We start from the raw sequence: 26,732 nt of genomic DNA, 5'->3' as shown, positions 1-26,732 counted from the left end.
CATAGATTCTTTTTTAAAAATTTCTTTTTGAGAACAATACATGACACGGTTTTTTTTATTCTGTTTAAAGAAAAACGATTCATTCTGAAGAACGAAAAAATGTCATTCAATTTTCTACATTGTACATATACGAGTCTTATATATTCATAATTAATATAGTCGTATGAGTCTGTTTTGCTTTAAAACATTCAGAATAATATTATTGTTAGACGATGAATGTTCAACACAAGTATTACGAACTGATTTTCTTTTATGTATTGAAAGTGTTTGGGATATGATCTAAAGTACATGTAAAGAAAGATGCAATGGGTGCGAAATAAAACTCCCATCACAAATGGAACATTCATGTCTGGAATCAAAATATATAAAATTAATTATGTATTTTGAATATGCATATATGAACCTTAAAATTCGTAGTATTCTACACAGGAAAAACCATGAGTGCGATCACGAAGAGTTTATACATTTGTGGAAAATTATTAAAACGCATTGCTTTAAAAATTATTGGAGGAGGAGGGCTTTATATTCAACAAGCAAATTCAAAGAATTGTGGTCCCCCGCTTTCGGTGTCTTTGTGAGTGAGATGTCATATTTTAAAACATTTTTTAAAGTAGGTCAAACCCCAAGGTCAAGGTCAAAAGGTCAAATTTCTTTGTATCCAATGAAAGGTCTTCTCACATTGATTCAATATGTGAAGTACGAAAGTCTTATCTCTTACCATTCAAAAGTTATGGCCAAGGTTAAAGTTTTATCACAAGTACAGAAATCTCCAAGGTCAAGGCCAATAGGTCAAGGTTATTGGTATCCAATGAAAGGTCCTGCCACAAAGAATCCATATTTGAAATATGAAAGTCCTAGTATCTATCATTCAAAGGTTAGGGCCAAAGTAAAAGTTGGGATTTTTATGCCCCCGTAAAGGAAGTTTCGGGGGGTATATAGTTTTTGTCGTGTCTGTCTTTCTGTCTGTCTGTCTGTCTCTCTGTTTGTCTGTTTGTCCACAAAAACTTTAACCTTACCCATAACTTTTGATTTAGTGGAGCTATGACTTTCATATTTCATACGTGTATTCCTTGTGACAAGACCTTTTTTTGGGTACCACCAAATTTGACCTTTTGTCTTTGACCTTGGAGTTTGACCCACTTTTACATGAAAATTTTAAAATTTTATTTTGGCCGTATCTTTTGAACAGTAAACACCAGGACATTTATACTTCACATATGTAATGTTTGATTAAAAACCTTTCACTGGATACCAACAACCTTGACCCTTTGACCTTGACCTTGTAGGTTTCAATACTTAGGAAAAAACTTTAACATTGGCCATAACTTTTGAACAATAAGAGATGGGGCTTTTATACTTCATATATGTAATCTTTGTGAAAAGACCCTTCATTGGATATGAAGATCTTTGACCCTTTGACCTTGACCTTTGAGCTTAAACTACTTTAAAAAGGCAAACCTTTACAATAATTTTAAAAGAGTTAGGGCTAGTGCTTTCATACTTTACATATTTGATTCTTATGACAGGAATTTTCATTTGATAACAATAACTTTGACCCTTTGACCTTGATCTTTGAGTTTGACCTACTTTTTAAGAAAAATTAAAAAAATTTACTTTGGCTATATCTTTTGAACAGTAGATACAAGAACTTTTATACTTCACAAATGTAATGTTTGTTAAAAGACCCTTATTGGATACCAACAATCTTGACCCTTTGACCTTGACCTTGACCTTGTAGATTTTCGTACTTGTGAAAAACTTTAACATTGGCCATAACTTTTGAACAATAAGAGATAGGGCTTTTATACCTTATATATGTAATCTTTGTGAAAAGACCCTTCATTGGATATGAAGATCCTTGACCCTTTGACCTTGACCTTTGAGATTGACCTACTTTAAAAAAGCGAACTTGACCATAATTTTAAAGACTTAGAGCTAGTTCCTTTCATACTTTATATATTTGATCCTTATGACAAGACCTTTCATTTGATAACAATAACTTTGACCCATTGACCTTGACCTTGGAGTTTGACCTACTTTTTAAGAACTTGAACGTTAACCATAACGGCAAGGGCTTTAATGCTCTACATAAGTATTGTATGTGGCAAGACCTTTCATTTGATACTAATTACATTGACCTTTTGACCTTGACCTTGGGGATTTGTGTACTTATTAAAAACCTTTTACATTAGCTTACTTTCAAATTTCACAATTGTTTTCCAGTGAGAATACCCTACTTTCGGTACCAATTAATTAAATTTCCATTTAATAAAAGCTTAATATTTGCTATGTTGCCATACGGGGTTATCAGTGTTTTTCAAACATATCTTGTTTATGTAAAAGTGGGTCTATCTCCAAGGTCAAGGTCAAAAGGTCAAAGTTCTTTGTATCCAATGAAAGGTCTTCTGACATTGATTCAATATGTGAAGTATAAAAGTCTTATCTCTTACCATTCAAAAGTTATGGCCAAGGTTAAAGTTTTATCACAAGAACAGAAATCTCCAAGGTCAAGGCCAATAGGTCAAGGTTATTGGTATTCAATGAAAGGTCTTGCCAAAAAGAGTCCATGTTCGAAATATGGAAGTCCTAGTATCTACCATTTAAAGGTTAGGGCTGAAGTAAAAGTTAGGATTTTTATGTAAAAATGGGTCTATCTCCAAGGTCAAGGTCAAAAGGTCAAATTCCTTTGTATCCAATGAAAGGACTTCTCACATTGATTCAATATGTGAAGTATGAAAGTCTTATTATATTTTACCATTCAAAAGTTATGACCAAGGTTAAAGTTTTATCACAAGTTTAGAAATCTCCAAGGTCAATGCCAATAGGTCAAGGTTATTGGTATCCAATGAAAGGTCTTACCACAAGGAACCCATGTTCGAAATATGGAAGTCCTAGTATCTATCATTCGAAGGTTAGGACCAAAGTAAAAGATATGATCTGTTATGTAAAAGTGGGTCTATCTCCAAGGTCAAGGTCAAAAGGTCAAATTTTGTGGTACCCAAAGAAAGGTCTTGTCACAAGGAATACACATGTGAAATATGAATGTCATAGCTACACTTAATCAGAAGTTACAGTGGCTGGAACGTTATTGTTGACAACTTACACGAACGATCACGTTACACGAACGATTCCGCACGATTAAACCTGTTACACGAACGATCTTTCACGTTCACGATTCTACACGTTACACGATCTTACACGATTATTAACGCAAACGCACGTTTCTTCACTCAAAACGTTCAAAATATTTAGGAATTTATATTTTCAAAACGAAATAAAGCTTAATACTTATTTAAGCTTTCAAAGAATTATCAATATTATTTCATAAATTTAAAAAAAAAGGACATTGATATTTCTGTAACTAAATATATGCAAGACTTAATATTTCAGATTAAAAATAATTATTTCTAAGGTAATTCTCCAATCAAAGAAAACGGACTTTGTTCGTTCTATTAGATGATGTACATGTATGTGGGTCATATAATTTGATTGAATTGGATATCATGATATGCAGGGGAAATGGGGATACGATGCAACAAAAATGGCAGCATTGAATGTCTTAAATTATAATTAAAATATTATCCTTATGTTTCTATTTATTCAATGTCTGATAAACTTGCTAATTATTCAACTTTTTTTATTTGCAGAAATTTAAAATTAATTAGTTACAAATAAGCTCAAGAGATAAACACAGATAATCAAATCTCCCGAAATTCATGCCGTGTGTATGTATATTTGTCGACTAACTAACTATGTAAGCATTGAGAAATGTTTATTTCTTTGTAAAAAAAAAAATATTTATTTTCAATGAATTGATATCAAGATTATCTTGACCACAATAAGAAGTAAATAATAATTAAATCAGGATTTCAGAAAGGTGTTTGAGATCTAAGTACGTTTTATCACAATATTGATCGCGCTATTTGACGCTTAATATTGTACGACTTACTATATCGCTTGTTTACGAGCGATAATTAGTTCGTTCTGCATTCTGTTATGTAAATTACGCTTTTTCATTTTACTTGGATTTTAATTAATATATTAAGAAAAACAAACAAGGAAAATGCTTATTTTAGAAATAACATTCCGATAAAAACTTACAAAACGAAATTTACACGATTCTAAACGCACGATCTTGCACGATTAAAAACGCACACGATTGAGTCTGATACACGAACGATCTTTCACGTTAAACGAACGATCACTCACGATACACGAACGATTCTACACGATTGGTTTGTCAACAATAACGTTCCAGCCACTGTATGGGCAGGCATGAGTGAAAAGGAGAAGAGTGAATTTTTGGAAAATTACTATTACAACATTAGCAATCCGGCGACATTTACTACACCAGAAAAACTGTACCAAGTGTTGAAATCAAACAAGAATTTTAAATTCAGTAAATATTATATTTCGAAATGGCTCAGAAAGCAGGATGCGTATACTCTGCAGAAAGAAGTTCATCGACCTAAGAAAGTACCAAATATTCGTGTCAGTGGCATTAATGTTCAGTGGAGTATGGACCTCATGGACGTTCAGAATCTGTCAAAAGAGAATGATGGTATAAAATTTCTATTAATATTAATAGACACACTCTCGAAATATTTAAGAATTGTAGCATTGAAGCAAAAGTCAGCAAGAGATGTATCAAATGCAATAAAACTAATATTTGAATCCGGTGTCAAATGTCAAACACTAAGAAGCGATCGTGGTGGAGAATTTAAAAATAATTTACTACAGAATTATCTAAAAGGTGAAGGAGTTCGACTCATTTTTGCCAATCAAAATTCAAAAGCATCTATTGCTGAGAGAGTTATACGCACGATACGGGGTAGATTTTATCGTTACTTTCAAAGAAACAGAACATACAGATATGTAGATGTTTTGACTGATATTGTACGAAATTACAACTCTACTCCACACAGAAGTCTTAATGGACTTGCACCGAAGGAGGTTACCAAGGAGAACGAAGCTGATGTTTGGGCTAACTTATATCTAAAAAATATTAAAACCAGAGGAAAAGAAAAACAAGTCGAGCGTAAGAAAAAACAGAGAAGAATTAAATACCGATATAAAGTCAACGATTTAGTAAGACTTTCACATTTAAAACATATATTTCGAAGAGGATATAACCAACAATTTACAGGAGAGGTGTTTAAAATTGCTAAACGATTTCATCTGCAGGGAATACCTATGTATAAGGTGAAGGATTTTAATGAGGAATTAATTGAGGGTGACTTTTACGAAAACGAATTACAAATAGTAGAGAAAGACGAGGAAACTTTGTGGATAGTGGAGAAAATAATTAAAAAGAGGACGAAGAAAGGAAAAACTGAGTTCTTAGTGAAGTTTGAATCTTGGCCTGAAAAGTTTAACCAGTGGGTTAGAGAATCAGATGTTGTTAATATAAAGTGAACTAATGGAGAAATATATATTTGTCAAGTCAAGTGACACTATAAACTATTACCCTGAAAATAAACCATATGATTTTAGAATTCATCTTGAAAACACTCTAGATTTACATGGATATTGGAAAATTGGTATATCTGAATTTTTTACGCTGTCATCACCGAAAAAGACAGTCATTGACAAAGAAACATCAAAACCCATTACAACATTAAATCTAAAACCATTATTCGTCTTTTCAAACATTTGTAACTTTTCAAGCGTCAATGGTCGGGATCAACCTTTATTGCGTATTATTCAAAGTGATCCGTCTTATGGTTGGAATGAGAAATTTTATCCAATCTACTATATTCCTATTAAGATCACTGACTTGACCTACCTGCATTTGTATTTAAAGGACGACAAGGGGTTACCTGCAACATTCATTGATTCCGACGTGTGGGTGACACTTCATTTAATTCGCTATCCGTTTTAATCATGGATTTTAATAAAAAGCTGTATGTACCTGATACCAGAAAATGGACAAGATTTTATATGCAAATAAATAAAGGAAATGTGAATCCTTATACTGACCACACGATGAAAGGTTATCAGCGAGGTGGAGGTCTGCGTAATAAAACGTCACCATTTATGCTATCTATTGATGCATATGCTAAGGACGTGGATGAAGGTGATAAAAATCTCAAAATAAACATGACCTCACCAGCTGAGCAGATAGTTGAGCAAGCAAAAAGTGAAATAAAAAGGGAAAATATAAAAAAGAACGAGCGAACCACTAAACGTCCCAGTCAGAAATCAACCACGTCAAAAGGAGGACGCACAACAAAACGAAGTAAAGTCGTGAAATTAAAGTCAGACGTCTTTGGATTGTATTGAATCATGTCTATTTTATCACAGGAAGCTTTTAGAGAAGCCATGCCTAGCCAGCTTTCTCTATTTGACGTACCACCAACTCAGACTGCAGTGGAAAACATTTACTTTCAAGAAGTACGTCCAATATCTCAAATCTCTGGAAGTTCTCCAATCGAATTTCAGCTTTCTGCACAAAACGGAATGGATTACATTGATCTCAAGAGAAGTAGAATTTATGTCAAGTTAAAAGTTATGAACGGTGATATAGCCCTTGTAGATGATGACAACATTGGTCCTGTAAATTTATTACTACCATCACTCTTCAGTCAAGTGGATGTATCCATGCAGAACAAGCCCATCAATAGCTCTGGGGCGCATTATCCTTACCTCAGTATGTTAAATACTCTCATTAACTATGGTACAGATGCCAAGTCATCACAGCTGACCTCGCAGTTGTGGATGAATGATGTCGCGGGAGAATTTGATGATGTCAATGCTAAGAGTGGTAAAAATTCTGGATTGCTGCGAAGAGCTCTCCTTGTAAAGGCGAGCAAAAGTATTGACCTTGAAGGACCCATTATGCATGAACTTTTCCAAATGGATCGATATATTCTCAATCAAGTCGGTATTTCCCTAAAATTTTACCGTACACGGGATGAATTTTGTCTCCTTTCGTCCACAGCCACTGGGAAAAATTACAAAATACAATTAGAAGAAGTGGTTCTACGCGTCTGCAAATGTAAAATCAACCCAGCCGTAATACTCAGCCATGCCAAAATGCTTGAAAGCACAACAGCAAAATATCCATACAAAAAGAGCGTAGTAAAAATGTACAATTTGGCGAAGGGTCTCCTTAATGTCTCGTTTGAAAACATGTTTTCGGGTACAAGACCAGACCGACTGTATGTAGCTTTTGCACTATCGCAGGCTGTAGCTGGAGATTTTACAAAGAATCACATGCTATCTGCATTTTTCTTGTAGCTTGTCAAACCCATGTCCTCAACCATTAATGAAGATCGAAAAACTGATCCCCTTCACCAGGTAATTTTAATTAAATGATTTCAACATAGCTAGATTTTGCCATCAGTGTGAATTGTGAAGCTAAAATTTCCATGCATATTTCATTTCAGTCTAAAAACTGAAAGCTTCACATCCATGGCCAGTAAAAATGAAAAAGGAACCACTGAGGTAATTACAATGAAATATCAGTATCTCGAAGTTGAGGGGACCTGGACACGACAGGGTTCTCTATGAGCTGTTTTACTGTGTTGCTCCCGACACAGTAAAATTTTCTCCGACACAGTAACGATTCAAATTTTATGCATGCAACACAGTAAGAATTTTGCCGACACAGTAAGATCTGTGATAATTAGAAAACCTATGCATAAATATTTTCTCTAAATTAAAATTTAATCCAACAATTAGAGCACTTAATTACTAGGTCTTCACCTTGCATAATCAATTATCTCGTAGGCCCTCGCTGGACTTCACGCATGAAGAAACAAAGATAAATATTTTTTTACACTTCCATGTAACAGTTAATTGGTAGTGGCAATAAAATTAATTATATTTTTTTAATACATATAAATGTCTTTTCTAAAGAGCCACGGCTCTAGAATTATAATAGCACTGTAAGTCAAACATAACATCGTAACGAAATCAATTAATTAATGTTAATAAATTGCGTAAAATTTCTCAACATATTCAAGGAACTCTTAAATATATTTTACTGTTCTGAAGTTTACTTTTTGTAATGCGATAACTCGATCAAGAAAACTGATACTAGTAAATAATCATGGCAAATTTACATTCAAAAATGTAAAGTACATGTAGTTCGACTGTTTGGGTCAGAATTTCCTCTGCTTTTCTAAAACGTGGTTTTACTTTTATCAATATGTACGACCATACTTTTTGAATAACGTATTACCGTTTTCTAAATGAATGTGTGCATGTATTCTTTTGTAATTATAATGAATAATGATTCAGTTGCGAATTTGATTTTGAAAATACCGCGAAATTTTAGTGCTTCGCGTTCACTCTGCAACACAGTAACATTTCAAATGATGGAGAACACTGCACGACTTCGAGATATCCGGGAGTTCGAGATATCCGAAGTTACCTTCTAAAGTCGAATCAATAATTTTCCCGTTTTTACGTACATACACACTTCATGCATAACACTATCCTGTATTATCAACCTTGTAGTCTTTACGGTAAAGACCCACGCATAATCATTCAAAATAAATAATAAAAACAATGTCATTGTTTCTTTTTTCGTATATAATTGTAAAACAATTAAATATACATGCCTTATTGCATATACAACGATTTTACATTTTTCAGGCCATGCTTACGTGCTAAAACGGGATATATCATTTGCGTTATACTTGCAGAATCTTTTCCGTAAGAAAAGAAAAAGACGATTAAAAAATATTGTGCAAAATGTTATTTAGAGCACTTAAAAAATAGTCAGTATTTAAAATGAGTACTTGAACTAGAGCCGAGCTCGTTGCAAAGCAACGAGTAGGTCTTCCGTTGGAGCTACGGATAAGAAGACGTAACCTTGAGTCTAGGTCAAGCCACATTCTAAAGTTCTATAAGTGAAAATTTAAACCTTTTAAGTGAAGCAACTTGCAATGTTTAGCTAGGAAAAAGACTGTAAAGGAATATATGTGACCTTGAACTTTCCAAGTGACCTTGAACTCTCCAGATGACCTTGATCTAAGCAATGACTAGCTCTCGTTATAAAAATATTATCCATGTGTTACCCTCTGAAAAATTTCAAACATTTTATTTAGATATTCTTTCTGTCCATGCATCCAACCAAAAACATCTTATCCTTGGGGACTTTAAACTCGAGTCAAGGTCATGTCCCACCCTGCATTATATCAGCAACGTTTCACTAGTAGAAAAATGGTAGCGAATTTACAGTTTCACTGTCACTAATCTTGACTCGTCCAAATGACTGGATATGTTCAGCCATGAGTTTTTTTCTGACTATAATCGAGGCAAAATAATTCATCGGGTTCAACACAATGTCGAGACTATAGCTCTACTTGTTTGTACTTATAACAAGGGAACAGAAAACTAGCCATTGCCATCAGACCAAAACTGTAGAAGGAGTAGCGTTTTAAAGGAATTTCACATACATTTCTATTTTTTGTAATCATGATGACAACACCGTTCATCGAAATCAAAAACGATGCACTTAATTATGTATCACATTGAAGTCTACTTGTGTGTCCAGTTATATTGAAATCAAACTAAAACCATAGGCGCTTGGTTACATGATGGCGTATTTTGTGTATTATGTGTTTTTCTATATGTGCCTGAATACTTTCATTAAAATAAAAATAAAAATTCGCCGAAATTAGCACGTTTTAAAAAATGTCATATTTACTGAATATAAAAAGAGTAAAGGAGCGTCACTCGCCATCTTGAAAATCAGGGGGTGCCTCGGTTCACACTTGATTTTAAACAATATCTACATTTTTTTCTACCGGTGTCGGAAGAGATCTAGCTTGAAAAATGGTTGAATAACACCTTTCAAACGTCTGCCGATTTGAACTTGTCGTATAAAACATGCAGTAAACACAAAACATCCTCTATACAATATACAGACATCGAAACCAACGTTAGTGTCGATTTCTAACAATGAAAAATGTAGAGGTGTCCCGGAATTACACGGAAAATCTAAAGAAAACAAGTTTGGCCCGATTTCCGACCTCTCTAGATTTTCCATGTATTTCAGGGTCGCCTCTACATTTTACATAGACGAAATCGCCACTTCCGTTGCTTTCGATATACAGGGACAAGAATCGAGGACGTTTCGGTTCACTGCTTGTTTAAAACGGCATATGTAGGTCAACAGATGGTAGGGAGTTGTCATTCAACCATTTTTTTAAGCTTGATCTTGTCCGACACCTGTAGGAAAAATGTAGATATTGTTTAAAATCAAGTGTGAACAAAGGCACCCCCTGATTTTCAAAATGGCGAGTGACGCTCCTTTACTCTTTTTATATACAGTAAATATGACATTTTTTAAAACGTGCTAATTTCGGCGAATTGTTATTTTTATTTTAATGAGAGTATTCAGGCACATATAGAAAAACACATAATACACAAAATACACCATCATGTAAACAAGCGCCTATGACTAAAACTGTAAGAGGAGTAGCATTTTTAAGGAATTATATACAGAAATTTTTATCTTTAGTAACCATGGCATCACCGTTCATCGAAGTCAAAAACGGATGCACGATATTTTGAATCTTAGTGAAGGCTACTTATGTGCCAAGCAATATTGAATTCAGACAAAAACTGTTGAAGACGTCGCATTTAAAAGCATTCAAAAACCGATGCACTATACTATGTATCTTAGATATGTGTACTTGTGTGCCAAGTTATATTGAAATTAAACCAAAACGGTATGAAGAGTAGTATTTTGAAACATTGTTTATTGACAGACAGACAGCTAGACAGACGAACGGATGGCAGACACTTTACTATCTCATCATTTTCAAGAACCGTATAATAGCGAGTGCAGCGAGCTCAATAGAATAACGTGTAAGAAAAGAAGTTCGGAATTGTACACACGTCAAGCAAATTTTGTTGTGCAACATTCCCAGAGCTCCTTTACTACCCAATGTCCTTTGCACGAACAAATAATAAAACAAGTAACAGCTTTTTAAAAAGCTTGGCTGACTATGTCATCAATATCTATAGAATCTATGAGCATGATAAACTATAAACGTTTACATTTCGGGGGGGGGGTTAAATTATTTCACTGGAGTAATTTATGGAGATGTTGCACAAAACATAAACCACATATAATACTGTTTGTATCTCAAATAAAAAATGAAATCATGATCATGTCCCGCTGTAGATTCGAACCCGGGACGAAAAGATGAACATCCCTGTCCGCAAGTCTAAAATGGTTTTAGAGGATGACGTAAATAAGGAAAAACATTTGATTTATGCTTGAAGCATGGCTACATATAAAGGTGGCAGCTGAAAATATGATAACTACAAGAAACTGGGGATCTAACAATTATGACTGACGTGTACATGTAGAATATGATTGATAGTTTCTTGGGTATGCCAAAGTATCAAAGATTGTTGGAAACGTGGGGAAAAAAATTAAAGCTTTAAATGACCCAACAAACTTGACGGCGATATATGAAGGCCATGGTGCGGATTCAGGAAGTTTTTCCCAGAGATGAGGGATCAACATCAAATGTTTTATTATTTTAAATGATGTAACTTCTAACTCACTTCACAATGTCACCGAATTGTTTGTTTGTTTTTTTTTTTTTCCAAAGTTCGACCAGGAAAAAAGAACAGACATAATTCATGCAGTTTTCATTCAATAGAATAGTCCAGAAAAAGGGTGCAAAAACCTACACGTGACATTTTGGCGCGAAATAATAGCGTCACCCCTTACTTAGAGGACAAATGGACTAATCCAGTAGTATAGAAACGCAGAAAAAAGGTAAAACGGACATATATCCGTATAAGAACTCGACCGCATGAAATTAATATATGCTTGAAAAAGGCTAGAGAAAATAAATACATGTACTACAATGTATTGTATTAGCAATAAGTTTATTTTTCTGCTAACAGAATAGATAACTGTTGTTGCTGAAATGCATGTAACAAATCCGATGATAATCAGCATGCATAAAATTTTGCTGGCTTACTGTGACCTCTTCGAACCCTATTGATCCTTAGCGTGACGTCAGGCAATAAAAGGCTTTCAGTTTGAAGAAATATTTCAAAAACTTTTCCGCAATAAATATACAGTTATTAGTAGCTTACTCTAAAGTCTTCTATCGTACATATGTACCTGCGTACTCTGTTTAGTAGGACCGTTTTTTTAAGTGGGTGGCTCAGTACAACTCTCCTGTCATTTTTTTTTTCTGTAGCTATACTGTGTATGAAGTTTAATTATTTATAAAAATATCTTGGTTAGTTTGTTTGAAACTGAGCTTTGAACTTAGCTAAAGGCAAAGTGTGACGGAAGGAGATAAGGCAGGATGGAAGACGTCCGACATGACAAACATTATATCCCAAGCCATATTCATGGCGGGGCATAGAATGATTATTGGTTTACATAAAAAAATAAGTCGTGACTGTAAGCCAATGATGAAAACTTGTCTAAACACACTAAATTTCCCTGTACACTGGAAATTTCTCCGCTAGATCCAGAACATAATTTTAAACTTAGTCACCGTTTATTTCGTTCACAAGGTAAGAATAATCCCGCAGCATTGTTTACTTTTTATAAAACAAAATCCACAGTCCTCGAAGATAATTTAGTCACGATTTCTTTATTGTTAATTGCATACGGTAGTCGCACAACATAGGAAGTTCGCGGACGTCTTCTTCTTGTTCCCGAAATTAAGTTACGGTTACATTGATTATATAGGTCCATTATATGTGTCCAATATATGTCCACCTAACAACTCTACGTAAATATATGGTTTTACTACCGTTCACTACTGGAACCTTCACTACTCCTCACTAAACTTGTTCGCTTTGGAATCAATGTTCTCATTCCACTCTTAGGTATAGATCAAACTTAAGTTATATTCCACACTAATAGAAGAAACATAGGTCTCCGTGTTAGTTTTGAAGTTCACGCAGCGGATACAGTCCTGGTGATTTAGTAGATGACGGAGTGCAATTATCACCACTCCAGACGGTAGCATATCGTCCTTCAAATTAGAAGCCATCATTGTATCTCGAACTTTAAATTTTAGATTTGAATCGTTATGTCTGAATAAGATAGTTTTTGTTTTCCAACGTAGGAATTTGTAATTGACTTCTTAAATCTTGGTATATCCGTTCAAAAATACAACACAAATCATTAAATATCATTAGTTTCCAACGTTTTCTTCATCTGTAAGCATCTCCAAATGACTGCTATCACCTATCGTATTCCTCATTTTCACGACTTCTTGTGATATCCACAGTCGGTATACTCAAAACATAAACACGGTACTATCCTTTTCACAATCGCATCCTCACAGCGAATTTAACTTAGGATTAGTTCAAACACTTATGACGGCCCATTAACACTGGGTCAGACGTAACCACCGTCCTTGGTATCAGACCAACGCCATATTTAAAAATAAATGCCTCAAATTTAGTCCACGATAAATTCCAACGTATTGTTGATTAAGTGTTGCACTTTTCTCGAGATCACAAAACTTCAAAACAAATCTAGTCAATTTTCAAATTCAATGTTAAACAAATGTGACAATAAATCTGACGTGAACTTCATTACCATTTTCTCTTGCCTGTTCATTAAAAGATATTGCTTAATAATTTCTCTTTTTCTTAAACAACATTGATTACAAGCGAACTATCATCACTGCATATATACAAAATTATTAAATTCATTCCTTGTGTAGAAATTCACGGTCAAGATGTTTTTTTTCCAGTTTGATTTACTTTTTATTCTTTGTAACAATGAATCAATACTATAATATAAAGTTTTTTTTACTTTACATAAAATTTCAGATGTTTTCTTCATTTTTGAAACTTTTCCTGAATAAATTATAAATATCCTTTAAAACAAACCGAAACAATAACCCAAAAATTGTTCCAAAAAATCTTATTAAAAAATCAAAATTTATTCAGGCTACAGATACTTCTGGGTCAGAAATTTACGTTCTACCTTGCCACATTTTCCCTCCGCGTTTGACATTTTAGTTATACTTCGCATTGCCTTGGTCATTGATATCAATATGACCATGAATAATTTCGTTATTCCTGGTTCCGAGCATTAATTATATTCACAGTCCTTTTTCAGCCTTGATCACAAACGTTAAACTTAATTGTACTTCGCAAATCCTGGTCAACGAGCACCAAATTGACTTATGGGATGTAAGCCAATGATGAAAACTTGTCTGCGTTTTCAAAAGTTTATTAAAGAAATCCAATTTATAATTTTCTTCGTGATCGTATAGTTTTTTAGAATTAATCTGAAATATGTTCAGAATAGACCAATACACTTTTTATACAACTGTTCAAAGGATCCGTCCAATATAAAAAGAATTTAAGACTGAACTCCAAATAATAAATAGATAAAAGTCCAAAAGAATGATTCCCAAAATATTAAAATGCCAAAGAGATGTTATAGTCTAAGAAGAAAGCCAGGAATTAAAGCGGGAATTAAAACGGGAATAAAATAAGAGCAGGAATACTCTTTTCTGACTTAAACAGGGTATTTTGTGCTCAGTAGGTATCCATGGTGCCAGATATAAAAATGTATTTCATTGGCTAATTCACCATCTGTAACCACCTACGCTTTGTCCGTAGATCTGTCCGTTGACCTATGAACCCCAACATTGCACCACCCTCGAATACAGGTAAACACTCATTACTAATATTTATGGGCTCAGTCCCAATCTCTGCACCACAGGAGTTCTAGCCTTAAGCTCTTTTACTTACTTACTTCAAAGTTCCCAATTTTATTGCTCTTAGTCAAAACTCTTAATAATACCATTGTATTTCCGTTCAAATTTTATTACTTACTATCGATGGGCTTGATTGGTCTATTCGGATCAATTTCATTACAAAATGATCTAACAAATTATAGTGTATTTGAATAACACCAAAATCCAATTTGTTTTGACAAGATAATAATTGTTAACAAAATGAAGTCCTCTTTACAATTATAAAGTCACCGAATTTGCGTCACTAATAATATACATTCTGATTTAATAAACCTTTATCTCATTTCATTTTAACTGCTAAAAACTAAAAATGATTATGTTATTAATATTGTCTAAGTTTAAAATGTTCACACAATATGTCTCTGCTAAACCCTATAGGTTTACATGACTTTCTTTCGGAATTCAACACCAGTTTTAATCTACATGTATATACGCATGTACAAAAACAAATCAACCAACTAACATTCTCGGCTCATGCAGAAGGAAGACATTGTATATTCATTTTAAACATGTTAAAGGGGGGGGGGGATTATAGCGATGAGAATTATAGTGATGAAAGGAAATTTAACCATGTGTCGAACCATGAAACATGAAAGATTATTTTTGGAATGTTTGTATACAACAGCGTGGCTTTCTTTGAACTAAATTAGAATTTATTGAAATATTTAAAAATAATTCTTCCAGGGACGCCGTGATATATTTGGTAGTCTCTGTAATAACTGTTCGGATATAGCACAAGCCTTTAGATCGCTTAGAAAAAAAAAATTGAGGTGTTGGAAAAAAATACACACAATTTTTTTTTTCAAAGCGATCTAAAGGCCTGTGGGATATAGTGTCTTTTGAAGGTACAACACCTTTTTCTTTTAATATTACCAAAGGATTTGCTGATCCTTTTTTTCTGTATAGTCGAAATGCCTGGGAGAAGGGAAAAACGTATGTGGATTAATCAAATACAAATTGATGCGTTGTGTTTTTAATCTAAATAGACACGGTTTTTTTCTTCTCGTTTTCCTTTTTGTAAAATGCCGTTTGCTTTGTTTAAAAACTTTTTACTACGCGTTACCAATGGGAGAAGAGAAAACAAGACGTCCTCAAACAATTTATTTCTCTATATTTCATATCACCAACACTAACAATGACTGACCGGGAGGACGTTTGGTAAAGAATTAAATTTGATGTTTTATCGTCGAGATACTGGTTAATGATAAATAGCATTCACGAATTTTCAATTTTTTAAAAATCGTATTCTTAAACTCTGGATGTATACACAACTTTTTCCCGCAATTACGTCATAGTTACAGAGCGTAGCCATCACATGTCACGTGATGCATCCGCCATTACAACCGTGAAACCCGTGAGCCGTGAAAGATGTATAAAGATGGAGGGGGCGAATCATGTGCGGTATTTAACTGTTTTAACAACAGAAAAAAAATTTATTTGTGGAAGCATTCTATCTGCAAAGTTCACGGTGACATTCTCCACAAAGATTGTCCGTGCATTGTTCCATACAGCCTTCACAAGATGCCTAAAGCGGAGCCCGAAAAACTTCGATGGCAACGAGCACTGCATCGCAATGATTTGCCGAAGAATGTGTTTGTGTGTTCAACACATTTTATAGATGGGCGACCAACTGCAAGAAATCCCATACCCAGTCTGAATTTAGGTTTGTTTATGACATAAAAACTCTGCATACATAATGTTTAAAAATAGATTTGACATTGATGTAAAGTGAAAGTAGAACGATGCTTGCAACGACGCGTTCACAAACAAGGCATACTATTAATTTACTGTGTCTTACCACGTTTTGAAATAATTTGTAAATGCAAGCACAAAATATAATCTATAGCATATAGTTTACATGCCTTATATTTTCTCGGGTTATAATATGCACACTACAGTATTAAATTTTTAAAGAGAACTGTATGTGGGTTTCAAGAAAAAATGGTAACTTACTATATAGTTTGCACAATTTATGTTTATGCACAAGATCCTTAGAGTGGTAATGTGGTTGTTTGATACAACCATACCTCCTTTATTCATCTGTTCAGTGATCTACAAGTTACGGTTAATGCTGCTAGATTTTGTCTATTTAATGTGGAAAATTGTGTGAAAAATGCACCAAAACTCAACTAAAAGTATAAAGAATTTATTTAAAAGTTTCTTGCTGGGAGGAGGGGATACATCAAAGATGAATTTTTTTATAAGTATCAATAATTTATAGAAATTTTTTACAGGTTATGAAGCTCCCATAAAAGTTGGTCGTCGACTTTTGAAAAGGAAGTTTGTTGCAGAACAAAAGATGGATGGGTATGTGTGAGACTCCAGATAATGAAAGAGCAGAGATAAATATATATTTTGTATTGCTGCCACTGAAAATAATTAGATATTATTTTGATATTATTTTTAGAAATACCTGACAGCAACAGATCAGTCCCCCTCCCCACTTCCAAATTTAAATAAGTTAGTGTGAAAGTTACCCCGTATAATATGTGGAGATACTCTATGAGAATGGTCATAATGGTCATTTTCGAGCGCCATCTTGTTTTGTTTTTTTTAACTTTTATTGTAAAGGAAATTTTTGCTATCACTTTCTGAAAAGATGATTTGTACGATATGCGTATTGTTGAAACTCAGGATCATTACAGTCAATATACCTGTATTGTTACAACTCTATTTAAGGAATGAAGCTTATTTCAACTTACGTTATACGATATAACATAACTTTGGGCAGTTTACGCTTTTATAAACTGCCCCAAATTATGTTATATCGTATAACATAAGTTGGAATAAGCTTCATACCTTTTAATTTAGTTTCAATGAAGACAATGAGACAATTTTTCCATATTTTCCTTTGGTAAAAGGCTTCAAATATCGCATATTTTAAACGTTAACGTCAAGTGGAGTAATACAATTTTGACGTAACTCATTGTGACGTAGGCAAGTTATGTTATACAAAATGGATAAAACCGTTTTACCAATCAAATGACATGTTACAACTAAAATTGAATTACTATCTATTAATAGAACTTGAAATTTATGATTTTGCTTTCATGTTTGTCAATTCTTGTATTATACTGTAAATCTTTTTGCAGGGCAGAAGTTATAAAACAACAAAAACTGGCTGCTACTGCTGCAGATGAAGTTGAAACCCTCAACATTCAGACTGAACCAAACATGACATCTTCTTCTGTGCAGACGAGCATGACAGAAAGCAGATCTGCAGGCACACAGTGGACGGATCTCACACTGTGTGAACATGAATATGCAAGACCATTCCTTGCAGGATCCAGGAATTCAGGTACACAAACAAGAGTCATCAAGATGGAGGAAAAAGGTGTAAACTGCAACACCTTACACGTACGTCTCAGTGCTGCTGACATAACAACTAACTCCTTAGCCTTACTTTACACAGGACTGCCATTAAAGACTTTTAGAACTCTTTTGCGTGTTATGGAAAGTTTGAACAACCCACTGACATTTACTATGCCTGTGTCAGATCAAGTCTTACTAGTTCTTATTAAATTAAGACTTAATTTACTGTTCGCAGATATTGCCAACAGATTTGGTATATCTGAGTCTCATGCATGCAATATTTTTAATCAAAGACTCTCTTTTATGGCTTCAAAACTAAAAAACTTAATAGTTTGGCTTCCACGTGAAACAATTAGAGCAACCATGCCAAAGTCTTTTTGTGAGAACTTTCCCAAAACTACAGTTATCATTGATTGTGCAGAAACTTTTATTCAACGAGCAAAAAACTTGAAGACCAGAGGAGAAACATACAGTCACTACAAGTCCAACAACACAGGGAAGTATTTGGTTGGTATTGCACCACATGGTCAGATTATGTTTATATCTAAGGGCTTTGGAGGAAGGTCTAGTGATAAAGCAATTGTGGAAGAATCTGGGATTTTGAATTACCTTCTTCCTGGGGATGAAATCATGGCCGATCGAGGTTTTACCATCGATGACCTACTCTTTCCTCTGAAAGTGAAACTTAACATTCCAGCTTTTACAAAAGGTAAAGACCAACTTTCAGAAGAGGATGTTACAGAGACCAGAAGAATTGCCACGGTACGGATTCACGTTGAACGGGCTATTAGACGATTAAAGGTGTTCCGCATATTGAGTCAGATTGTTCCAGTTACGTCGGTGAAGAAACTTAGTAAATACTTGATTGTTTGTGCTGCATTGGTTAATTTAAGATCTGACCTTATAAAAGATGATGATGAGTAAATAATGATTATGGTGAAATTATGAAATTCATTTTTCACTACTAGGGGTGGGACGATACACTGATACATACTATTTTCTAAGATACGGTTTACAATACATGTATTTAAATATTGGTTTGAAACATTTCACAAACAACCTTTTGAAATTTTTTTTCTGTAAACTCAACTTGGTTACAGACTTTCATTAATCAATATCAATGTACATGACTTTTTAAGAATGAATCTTTAGTAAGTGTTCTTGATAAACTACACTACTATTTTAATCAACTTGTGTATAGACGTTTGGCAATATGTACAATTTATATTGTTTTTGTAAATTTCTAGTCAAAAAAATTTATGAACATCAAATATTGATTTCAAAGCCCATGATTTGATATAGAAAAATTTGTCCATTTAAAGTAAAAAATATGAAATAAGATATTAAGTTTTTTTTAATTGGCTGCATTTTCTAATTAATCATATTATCAAGATCTGTATTGTATCATGTAGCATGCATCTAGATATGTAACATTATCATGTTGTATCCTAGATCCGTGTATTGTCCCACCCCAGGGCTATACACTACTGCAATCAGTTTATACCTGTCAATTTTGTTTTTAATATCTTTGCATCAGCAGGTTGCAGTAGGATATTTTATAATAACATAATTTTTTCACATTATTATAATATTTGTCAATGTAATTTGCACTGATATTTGTTAAAAAAGATACTGTGCTTGGGCACATCATTTGTATTAAGGTAAAAACCATTCTGGCTGATTTCTTAAATTATTGAGCATAACATGGGAGTGAGTACAAAAGTTTTATGTCTGACAAGTAATCTAAATTCACTTAGTTTCCAATCAATAGTTTGCCAAAATTTTAATATGTTAATTCAATTTTGATCACAGTACAAGTATTTTTTATACAGAAAAAAAACGAATTTCTTTTGTTCATTTAAAAAAAAAACATTGAAACTCCATTAATGTGAAGTTAAGTACCGGTACATTCATGCACACTTAAGTCTTTGCATGTCGGTCAACAAATACTGTTTAAGCTTCTTGACCTCCACACTTCTACTAACTATTTGAATTTACTTTTTTATCAGACATTGATTTTTTGATGTCGCTGCGCACCAAACTTTTGAAAAAATGTGTACATATTATATTTTGTAATAAATGATTACCCCAGAATGAAAAGATATTTGATTTTTATGTTAGAAACAAGTTTTATTTGCATCAGTTTGAAAATTTTTCATATTTTCTACTAATCTTTAATCTGCCAGATTCAAAGTCATCAACTACTCTGGGTAAAAGTTTGTTGAAGTAAAATAAACATAACCTTGAAATTGATGATTGACAGAACTGTTGGTTATGTTGAACATTAATGATCTTGTATTCATTAGCTGTCCATATAACAAGTTTGCACAATTCTAGATGTGTAACATGCAAAGTCAATTGTATCTGAAGATAATATCCTCGTGAACTGCTCTGCTTTAGGGACAAAGAATCATTTTGCAATGATTTTACAACATCATATTTACCAGCTGTAAATAAACTGTCAAGGGTCTGGTCATTTTGTAGTATTGGGCATTTTACTTCTAAAAGACATTGTGTGCCATTATCATCAGTTATTATTCCGTCGGGGGAAACACTGAGCCAGGGATCTTCACCTGAAACGATGGTCCCTGCATCTTCTATTTGTATTCCAGCCAAACGCAGTTGTTGTTTTGCAAGCTTTTCACCAATCTGTCCATGTTTTGTGAATTTATTGCCTTTAAAGGAAGGATATAAATGCTCTCTAATGAAGTTATCACTATTTGTAGTGTCACGGATTGGAACCTTGTGAGCAGTGCTGCCTGTTATTCTAATTTTTCTACTGTTATGCCACAGTTCTGATTGACTTTGTGAAATAGTTGTATGAGATAAGAACTTGATTTGAGATTCAGTAAGTTTTATATACTTGTTAAAAAATTGGCAACACTTTTTACATGTTAGTTCTGCAGAGTGTTCAGTATGAGGCTCAGATGAAGGATTGAATTGAAGAGTATCCACTTTAGCTTGCACAGATTTTTTTAAAAGAGAATTCTCTACTGAGAACAATTCCTGAAGTTCACTATTTTGTACAAAATATTTAAAGGATTGATGGGATACAAACATGGGAAATATTGATTTTGTGTTTTGTGGTTTTTCAGCATTATTGTTAACGTCACTATTGCTGTATCTAGGTTTTTTAAAATCCATCTCCTCAAGGATACCTGGTTCCAGGTTTCTCGTTGAACCCTTGTTCCATTGCATTTGTTCATCGGTACAGGATTTGCCAGTTAGTCCTGACCTCACAGCATATTCAATTTTCCATAGCACAGCACCGACATGACTACACGTTTTACTGTTCCCTGCCATACACGAACAACCAGCACTAAAAATCGTGCCAACCATATCACATATAATCCATGCATTATGAAACTCCGAGTTGACTTTTTGTGAGGGGCGTACTTCAGATTTTATAACAACTGTTGTTTTGTTGATAACAAAATGTAGAATTTTCCCCACGGAACCACTTTTAAAATAATTGAAACTGTCCAAAGATTTGTAGTTTTTCATCCCTTGGCCATCACACGCCTTACTCAAAATTAAATAATTGTAAATATCGCCATACTCAACTTGGGGCCACTCCCGTATATCGTCCTTCCATTCTTGTGGTTTGACATCTTTTGGCGAGGAAATAATTCGATCTTTACAATTTTCACATTGATATTGGTTCATATTTAAGGCAAACGAAAGAATTTACAAGATTTTCATATATTAAATGTTGTTTCTGCGCCAATATTTACGGTTGAACAGTTCGTAGTTTCACCGGTGTGTTGTTGCTACGGAGTTTGTTTATAAATGCAGCGTCACGGATGCAATGGCGGCTGCTTTCTGCGACCCCTATCGGGATGAAATTTTACTAAGGGAAATAACTGAAAAAAGTTGTGTATATATTTTGGCCGTTATTCTAGGCAAAGTGCATTCATGTATATTTATACTTGCATCGACTGAACTGTCAAAACGTGCAATGTTGAGATATTCTGTTTATTCAGCGAAAAAGTATATTATTTTTGTTCAATAACATCTTAAAGTTTAGTAGCAAATAACTGCATACTCAAAAGTGCTTAATTTAACGTTGGATGTTTTCCCGTGAATTAGAAACGTCACCTCAACTTACAACTACAATGCATGCGTACATGTAGGTTTAATATTCATAAAACAATATCCACCTCGATAAAAACAGGGGGGGGGGATTGCAAACCAAGCTAGTGTTTATTCGGCTATCAAAATACATAAAACTTACAAAGACTAAATGTACAAGCGATTACGATTGATTTAAACAAGCTGAAATAGAGTGAAATGAAATGATATGAAAGAAACGACATATTTTAAACCCAATTTTCCATTTGTAACTATCGGAGTACACAAAGGATTTTCATACATGCCCACTGTTCTCTGCAACCACGTGCTTGTAAACGAGGACCGGGCAACACAACTTTAGACACAAAGTGACAAAGCTGGATATAACCTGTTTGCTATATCGGTATTACAATTACCTGAACAATAGTATATTGTAAATTACTTTTTATGTTCAATGTTTATTTAATCTTTAAAAAAATGATACCTCGGTAAATTGAGAAACAAAAGAGTGATCATGGTCAAAATAAAACGTACATGTAAAATATTACCTATCACTATCCATCACTAATTATAATTATTTGCCGAAGCCCCTTCTCAATTACAATTGAAATAAAATACATTAACACAGAATAGAGTTTTGTTTTATTTTGCGAGAACAGGCCAAAGAAAGCGAACACAGTTCAAAATGATTTTATGCACCAGTGTTTGGAATTACGATTAAATATGAAAGATAGGTTAAATAATCTTATTGAATCGCGATGTAAGTAAAAACACAGTTTTCTATTAATTGTGAAGTCTTTCTACACAATGGTCTAATACAATCACAAACACTTGTTTTGTTTATTTTGCGAGAACAGGCCAAAGAAAGCGAACACAGTTCAAAATGATTTTATGCACCAGTGTTTGGAATTACGATTAAATATGAAAGATGGGCAAAATAATCTTATTGAAACGCGATGTAATTAAAAACACAGTTTTCTATTTATTGTTAGGTCTTTCTACACAATGGTCTAATAAAATCACAAACACTTGCTTTGTTTATGTCCACAGGTGCCTGGTACACTCGTGACCTACATGTAGATCGACAGCGTGGGATTTGCGGCTTTGATTACATAACTGTAAAACATCTCGCTGAACAATGGGATCGTAATATGTATACAACTAATGATCGTGAATTATTCAATGTATAATGTTTAAGATTAATTATATAGTTTGTTACAATGATAAACGTAGAAAGGTAGATTTTATATCTTCCGCTTTTAAAGACGTGTTCACTATAGAACTAATTAAATTTTATAAAGAAAAATAGAAAAAGTAGTTATAATACATGATTTAATAGTTAATCATAAAACACGTTTAAAACCTTATTTTGAAGAAAATCATCATAAAATACCGTAGGGTATAATTATTTACAGCAAGTTATACACATGTTGAGGTCAGATTTCCTTGCAGAATGAAAACGCTACATGTTTACGTGACCTGCTTTCGACTGCATATTATGCAATAACCCCGGTATATTCGAACAAATAAACATTCCTATCAGATCAAAAGGGTGTTAAAGAACAATTTTGCTCGATATATCTAGATCGAGATATTTACCGTTTTTGAGTTATAAAGCAAAAACTTTCAAGCTCCAGAGATCCCTTATTTTAAGGGCCAGCCCCTTTTCTATAGTATTAAATGAAAGCCCTTGCAATTATGCACAACTTTTGTTCAACATGTCTTAACAAAATATTTTTAGTTCTCAAGATAAAAAGGAAAACATGTGTAAATTTTCGCTCTTTTAGGCGTTTTATTTTTTTAACCCTGTATTTCACCATTTTGAATAGAGAAATCGAAAAACAAAAACCGTTGTACACAACTTCAATCCTTCTGTTATCAAAAAACAGTAAAATTTCTGCTCCAGCTGAAGTGGTCTCTGAGCCTTTGTCTGGAAATGGAAGCCTATAATTTTTCGTTTAAAGGGAAATAACTCAAAACCGGAAGTGACTTTTTGAAATCATTGACAACATTCTGATAGAGTTTATTACCGTCTATAATATCTGAAAATTTGAACAAAATCCATTGAAAAATGAGCGAGATATGAGGCCTCAAATTTGGCGTCTAGGAAGAAAATAAAAAAAAAAATAATAAGAAAATAAGCCTTATCTTCAGAATCAGTAGAAGGTCTTCCGTTGGAAACGGAAGACCTTAATAATATTTATAGCTTACATGCATTACATTACGAAGTACTACTAAGGAACTTATAGTTTACGAAACTAACAATGCAAATGGCGGTCAGGGTTATCTATTTATACACAGATAAATATTAATGTAATCAATCGCTGCACTTTGCATTACGCACGGCAACATAACTTTTCAATTTAAGCTTATCGTGAAAAATCTTTGCGTTTTATGAATTTACAATTTCATTTAACCAGAAGTATTATTAAATGAAATATCGGTAACGCTGTCTGTATATAGATTCTGAATTGCTGCGAAGTCGTTTGTTTTTTATTCGTTGTAGACTATACCAAACACCAAACTGTGACACCAATTACCCTGCCACTGATACCCAACATTAGCTTCGGATTAATTAAGATTCCCCCGGTCAAAGGTGTTAATTAATAACCACTGGCGAGAATGTGTGAAGCCAAAAGGCCAGGTGTGTTCAGTAGACCGAAAAATTCACTGCACTTCGAGATAAGCCAGGTAAAAGTAGGGATTGGGACTTTGAATATACTTCGACATAAGCGGGGTATTCGAGATTACCGTGTTCGAGAAATCAGTAGTTTTTTAAATCATATATATAGAGAATACGGCCGGGACCGGCGATCGACTTCGACATAAGCGGGGTATTCGAGATATTCCATGTTCGAAATACTGATATTTATCTGCACTTTCATTTTGTTATTTTGAACATTAACAAAGTTGAATTGAAAGGGTAAAGAAAGAGTATTGCTCTGTATGAAAATAAGCATTATTTATTAAATATTTCCATGTCAAATCCAAATTGTTGTTTCATTGTGCAGAGTATTGCAGCATGTGAACATGTTTCTACATTCTTGTAGCGTGTCAAATCTAGCTCCTTTACTAATGAAGATGATCGACTTATCAACTCTAATGACCGAAGAGAAACCACTGAGGTATATTTTTAAAAAAGTCATTTGCAAGTTTACATTATAATCCAAAAATAGTTTATAATGATAACATCAGGAAGTTTACTGTAATTCATTGAAGCCTCTAAGTCTGGATGAAATAAGAAAAATGTTGAAGATTTTTTTGGAGCAGAAGGACAAAGACAATTCTGATGAAGAGTGGGTAAATATGTTTACTATTTTCCTGTAAGTGAATAAATCTTTGTATTAGTTAGCTAATACATATATATTCGAGAGAAGTAAAGTATGTCGAAATCTAATTCATATTTGTTAAGAGCTCAAGTTTTATTTGTTTATGTTAAAAGATGTCATTAATATTTTAGAACCATGAAGAAAATGGGTTAGTAAGCACAACCTTCACCAGCATTCTATTAAGTAAGTAGGTTTTCTTTTATTTTTTAATTTAATATTTTGAAGCCATTATGCTTTTTTAATGTATGTTTTTCAGAGAACGTATGACTTACATCTCTTAAGAAGTAAGATTATCCTGCTTCTGCTTTGCACTTTTTAAGTTTTGCCTAAGTCTCCCATTGCTGGTGTTGTAAAATAGCATCTTATCAAATCTATATGCATTCACATTTCAGCGGCTTCCTTAATCTCCAGTGTCTTAGCTGTCATTTATTTTACCTATCAATTTTATCTGTGTATTCGATAAGGGAAAAGGCCTCATAATTTTGGAATTAAAGAATACATCGAAAAACAATTTCAAAATTATGAGGCCTTTAGAATGCGAAATAAATTGGCGGGATTCGAGTCAGGCTGTGAAATTGAATTGTAAATTATGTTAAAATATTTTTTGTAGGTTTTGCAGCACTTCTTATTTATATTACAAGAGAGGTTCATTTCATTTTAAGATCTGTCAGAATTACATACTTAACTTTAGTTTAAATATACAACATGGCTAAAAAAATTGTTGAAAAAATAGTTTATTTTTATTCTTCAAAGCAGACATTACCTAAACCTCCCAAAAATCTAAAAATCCTCCCGTTTCTGAAATTCGAATTCAACCAAAACGTACGAAAAAAACAATAGACTGACTGAGTTATACTTCTTGGTGATCTTACATGTATTTTTGTTTACATTACAAGGATATGGACACAGATGCATATTGTACTTAGTTGGTTTTGGTTTCTCAAATTTTTACTTTGAATTTTAATATCTTTCATTAAAACACAAATTTTTCAATAATTCTGTAGTGATTAAAGATGAAACTTACTTAATATGACAATCAAACACATTCTAATATTCTTAGTTTTAGTTATTTCCAGATAAATAAAAAAGAATCTCTAAGCACACTTTCATTATATTTTGACATGAAATGCTTATCAACACATAAGTCATGATTTTAAAATATATTTACTTCACATCTGTGTCCAAATCCAATATGCATGAAATTAGATATGCTAGCAATATCATTGTCTCAAGCTTGTGCATAACCTCTAATATGCTGTGTCTGCTGTATAGGCATATCTTTTGTAACACTTGTGGAAAC

The 26,732-nt window shown here is 33.4% G+C and overlaps 2 protein-coding genes across 2 annotated transcripts; both read left to right on the top strand.

The window, feature by feature from the left end:
• The first annotated feature begins 4,275 nt into the window (after window positions 1-4,275).
• Window positions 4,276-5,415, top strand: LOC134233207 (uncharacterized). Its single transcript, XM_062715190.1, has one exon. It carries the CDS (start codon window positions 4,276-4,278, stop codon window positions 5,413-5,415), a length of 1,140 nt encoding a protein of 379 aa, XP_062571174.1.
• A 10,613-nt stretch (window positions 5,416-16,028) lies between these two features.
• Window positions 16,029-19,196, top strand: LOC134233209 (uncharacterized). The gene is made up of 3 exons (XM_062715191.1): window positions 16,029-16,383; window positions 16,955-17,027; window positions 17,813-19,196. The coding sequence occupies exons 1-3, from the start codon at window positions 16,089-16,091 to the stop codon at window positions 18,954-18,956; spliced, it is 1,512 nt and encodes a 503-aa protein (XP_062571175.1). The 5' UTR covers window positions 16,029-16,088; the 3' UTR covers window positions 18,957-19,196.
• The last annotated feature ends 7,536 nt before the right edge of the window (window positions 19,197-26,732 follow it).

The sequence above is a fragment of the Saccostrea cucullata genome, unplaced genomic scaffold (assembly GCF_032062105.1).
Source record: "Saccostrea cucullata isolate Sc308-1 unplaced genomic scaffold, CSIRO_AGI_Scuc_v1 ctg4226, whole genome shotgun sequence".
NCBI lineage: Eukaryota > Metazoa > Mollusca > Bivalvia > Ostreida > Ostreidae > Saccostrea > Saccostrea cuccullata.
This window is presented reverse-complemented; position numbering and strand designations above follow the sequence as displayed.

Excerpts from the sequence above, each read along its gene's own strand:
- LOC134233207 (XM_062715190.1), top strand. The coding sequence starts at position 4,276 with ATGAGTGAAAAGGAGAAGAGTGAATTTTTGGAAAATTACTATTACAAC.
- LOC134233209 (XM_062715191.1), top strand. The coding sequence starts at position 16,089 with ATGTATAAAGATGGAGGGGGCGAATCATGTGCGGTATTTAACTGTTTT. Across the intron at positions 16,384-16,954 it reads CATACCCAGTCTGAATTTAG|GTTATGAAGCTCCCATAAAA; the intron begins GTTTGTTTATGA and ends AATTTTTTACAG. Across the intron at positions 17,028-17,812 it reads GCAGAACAAAAGATGGATGG|GGCAGAAGTTATAAAACAAC; the intron begins GTATGTGTGAGA and ends ATCTTTTTGCAG.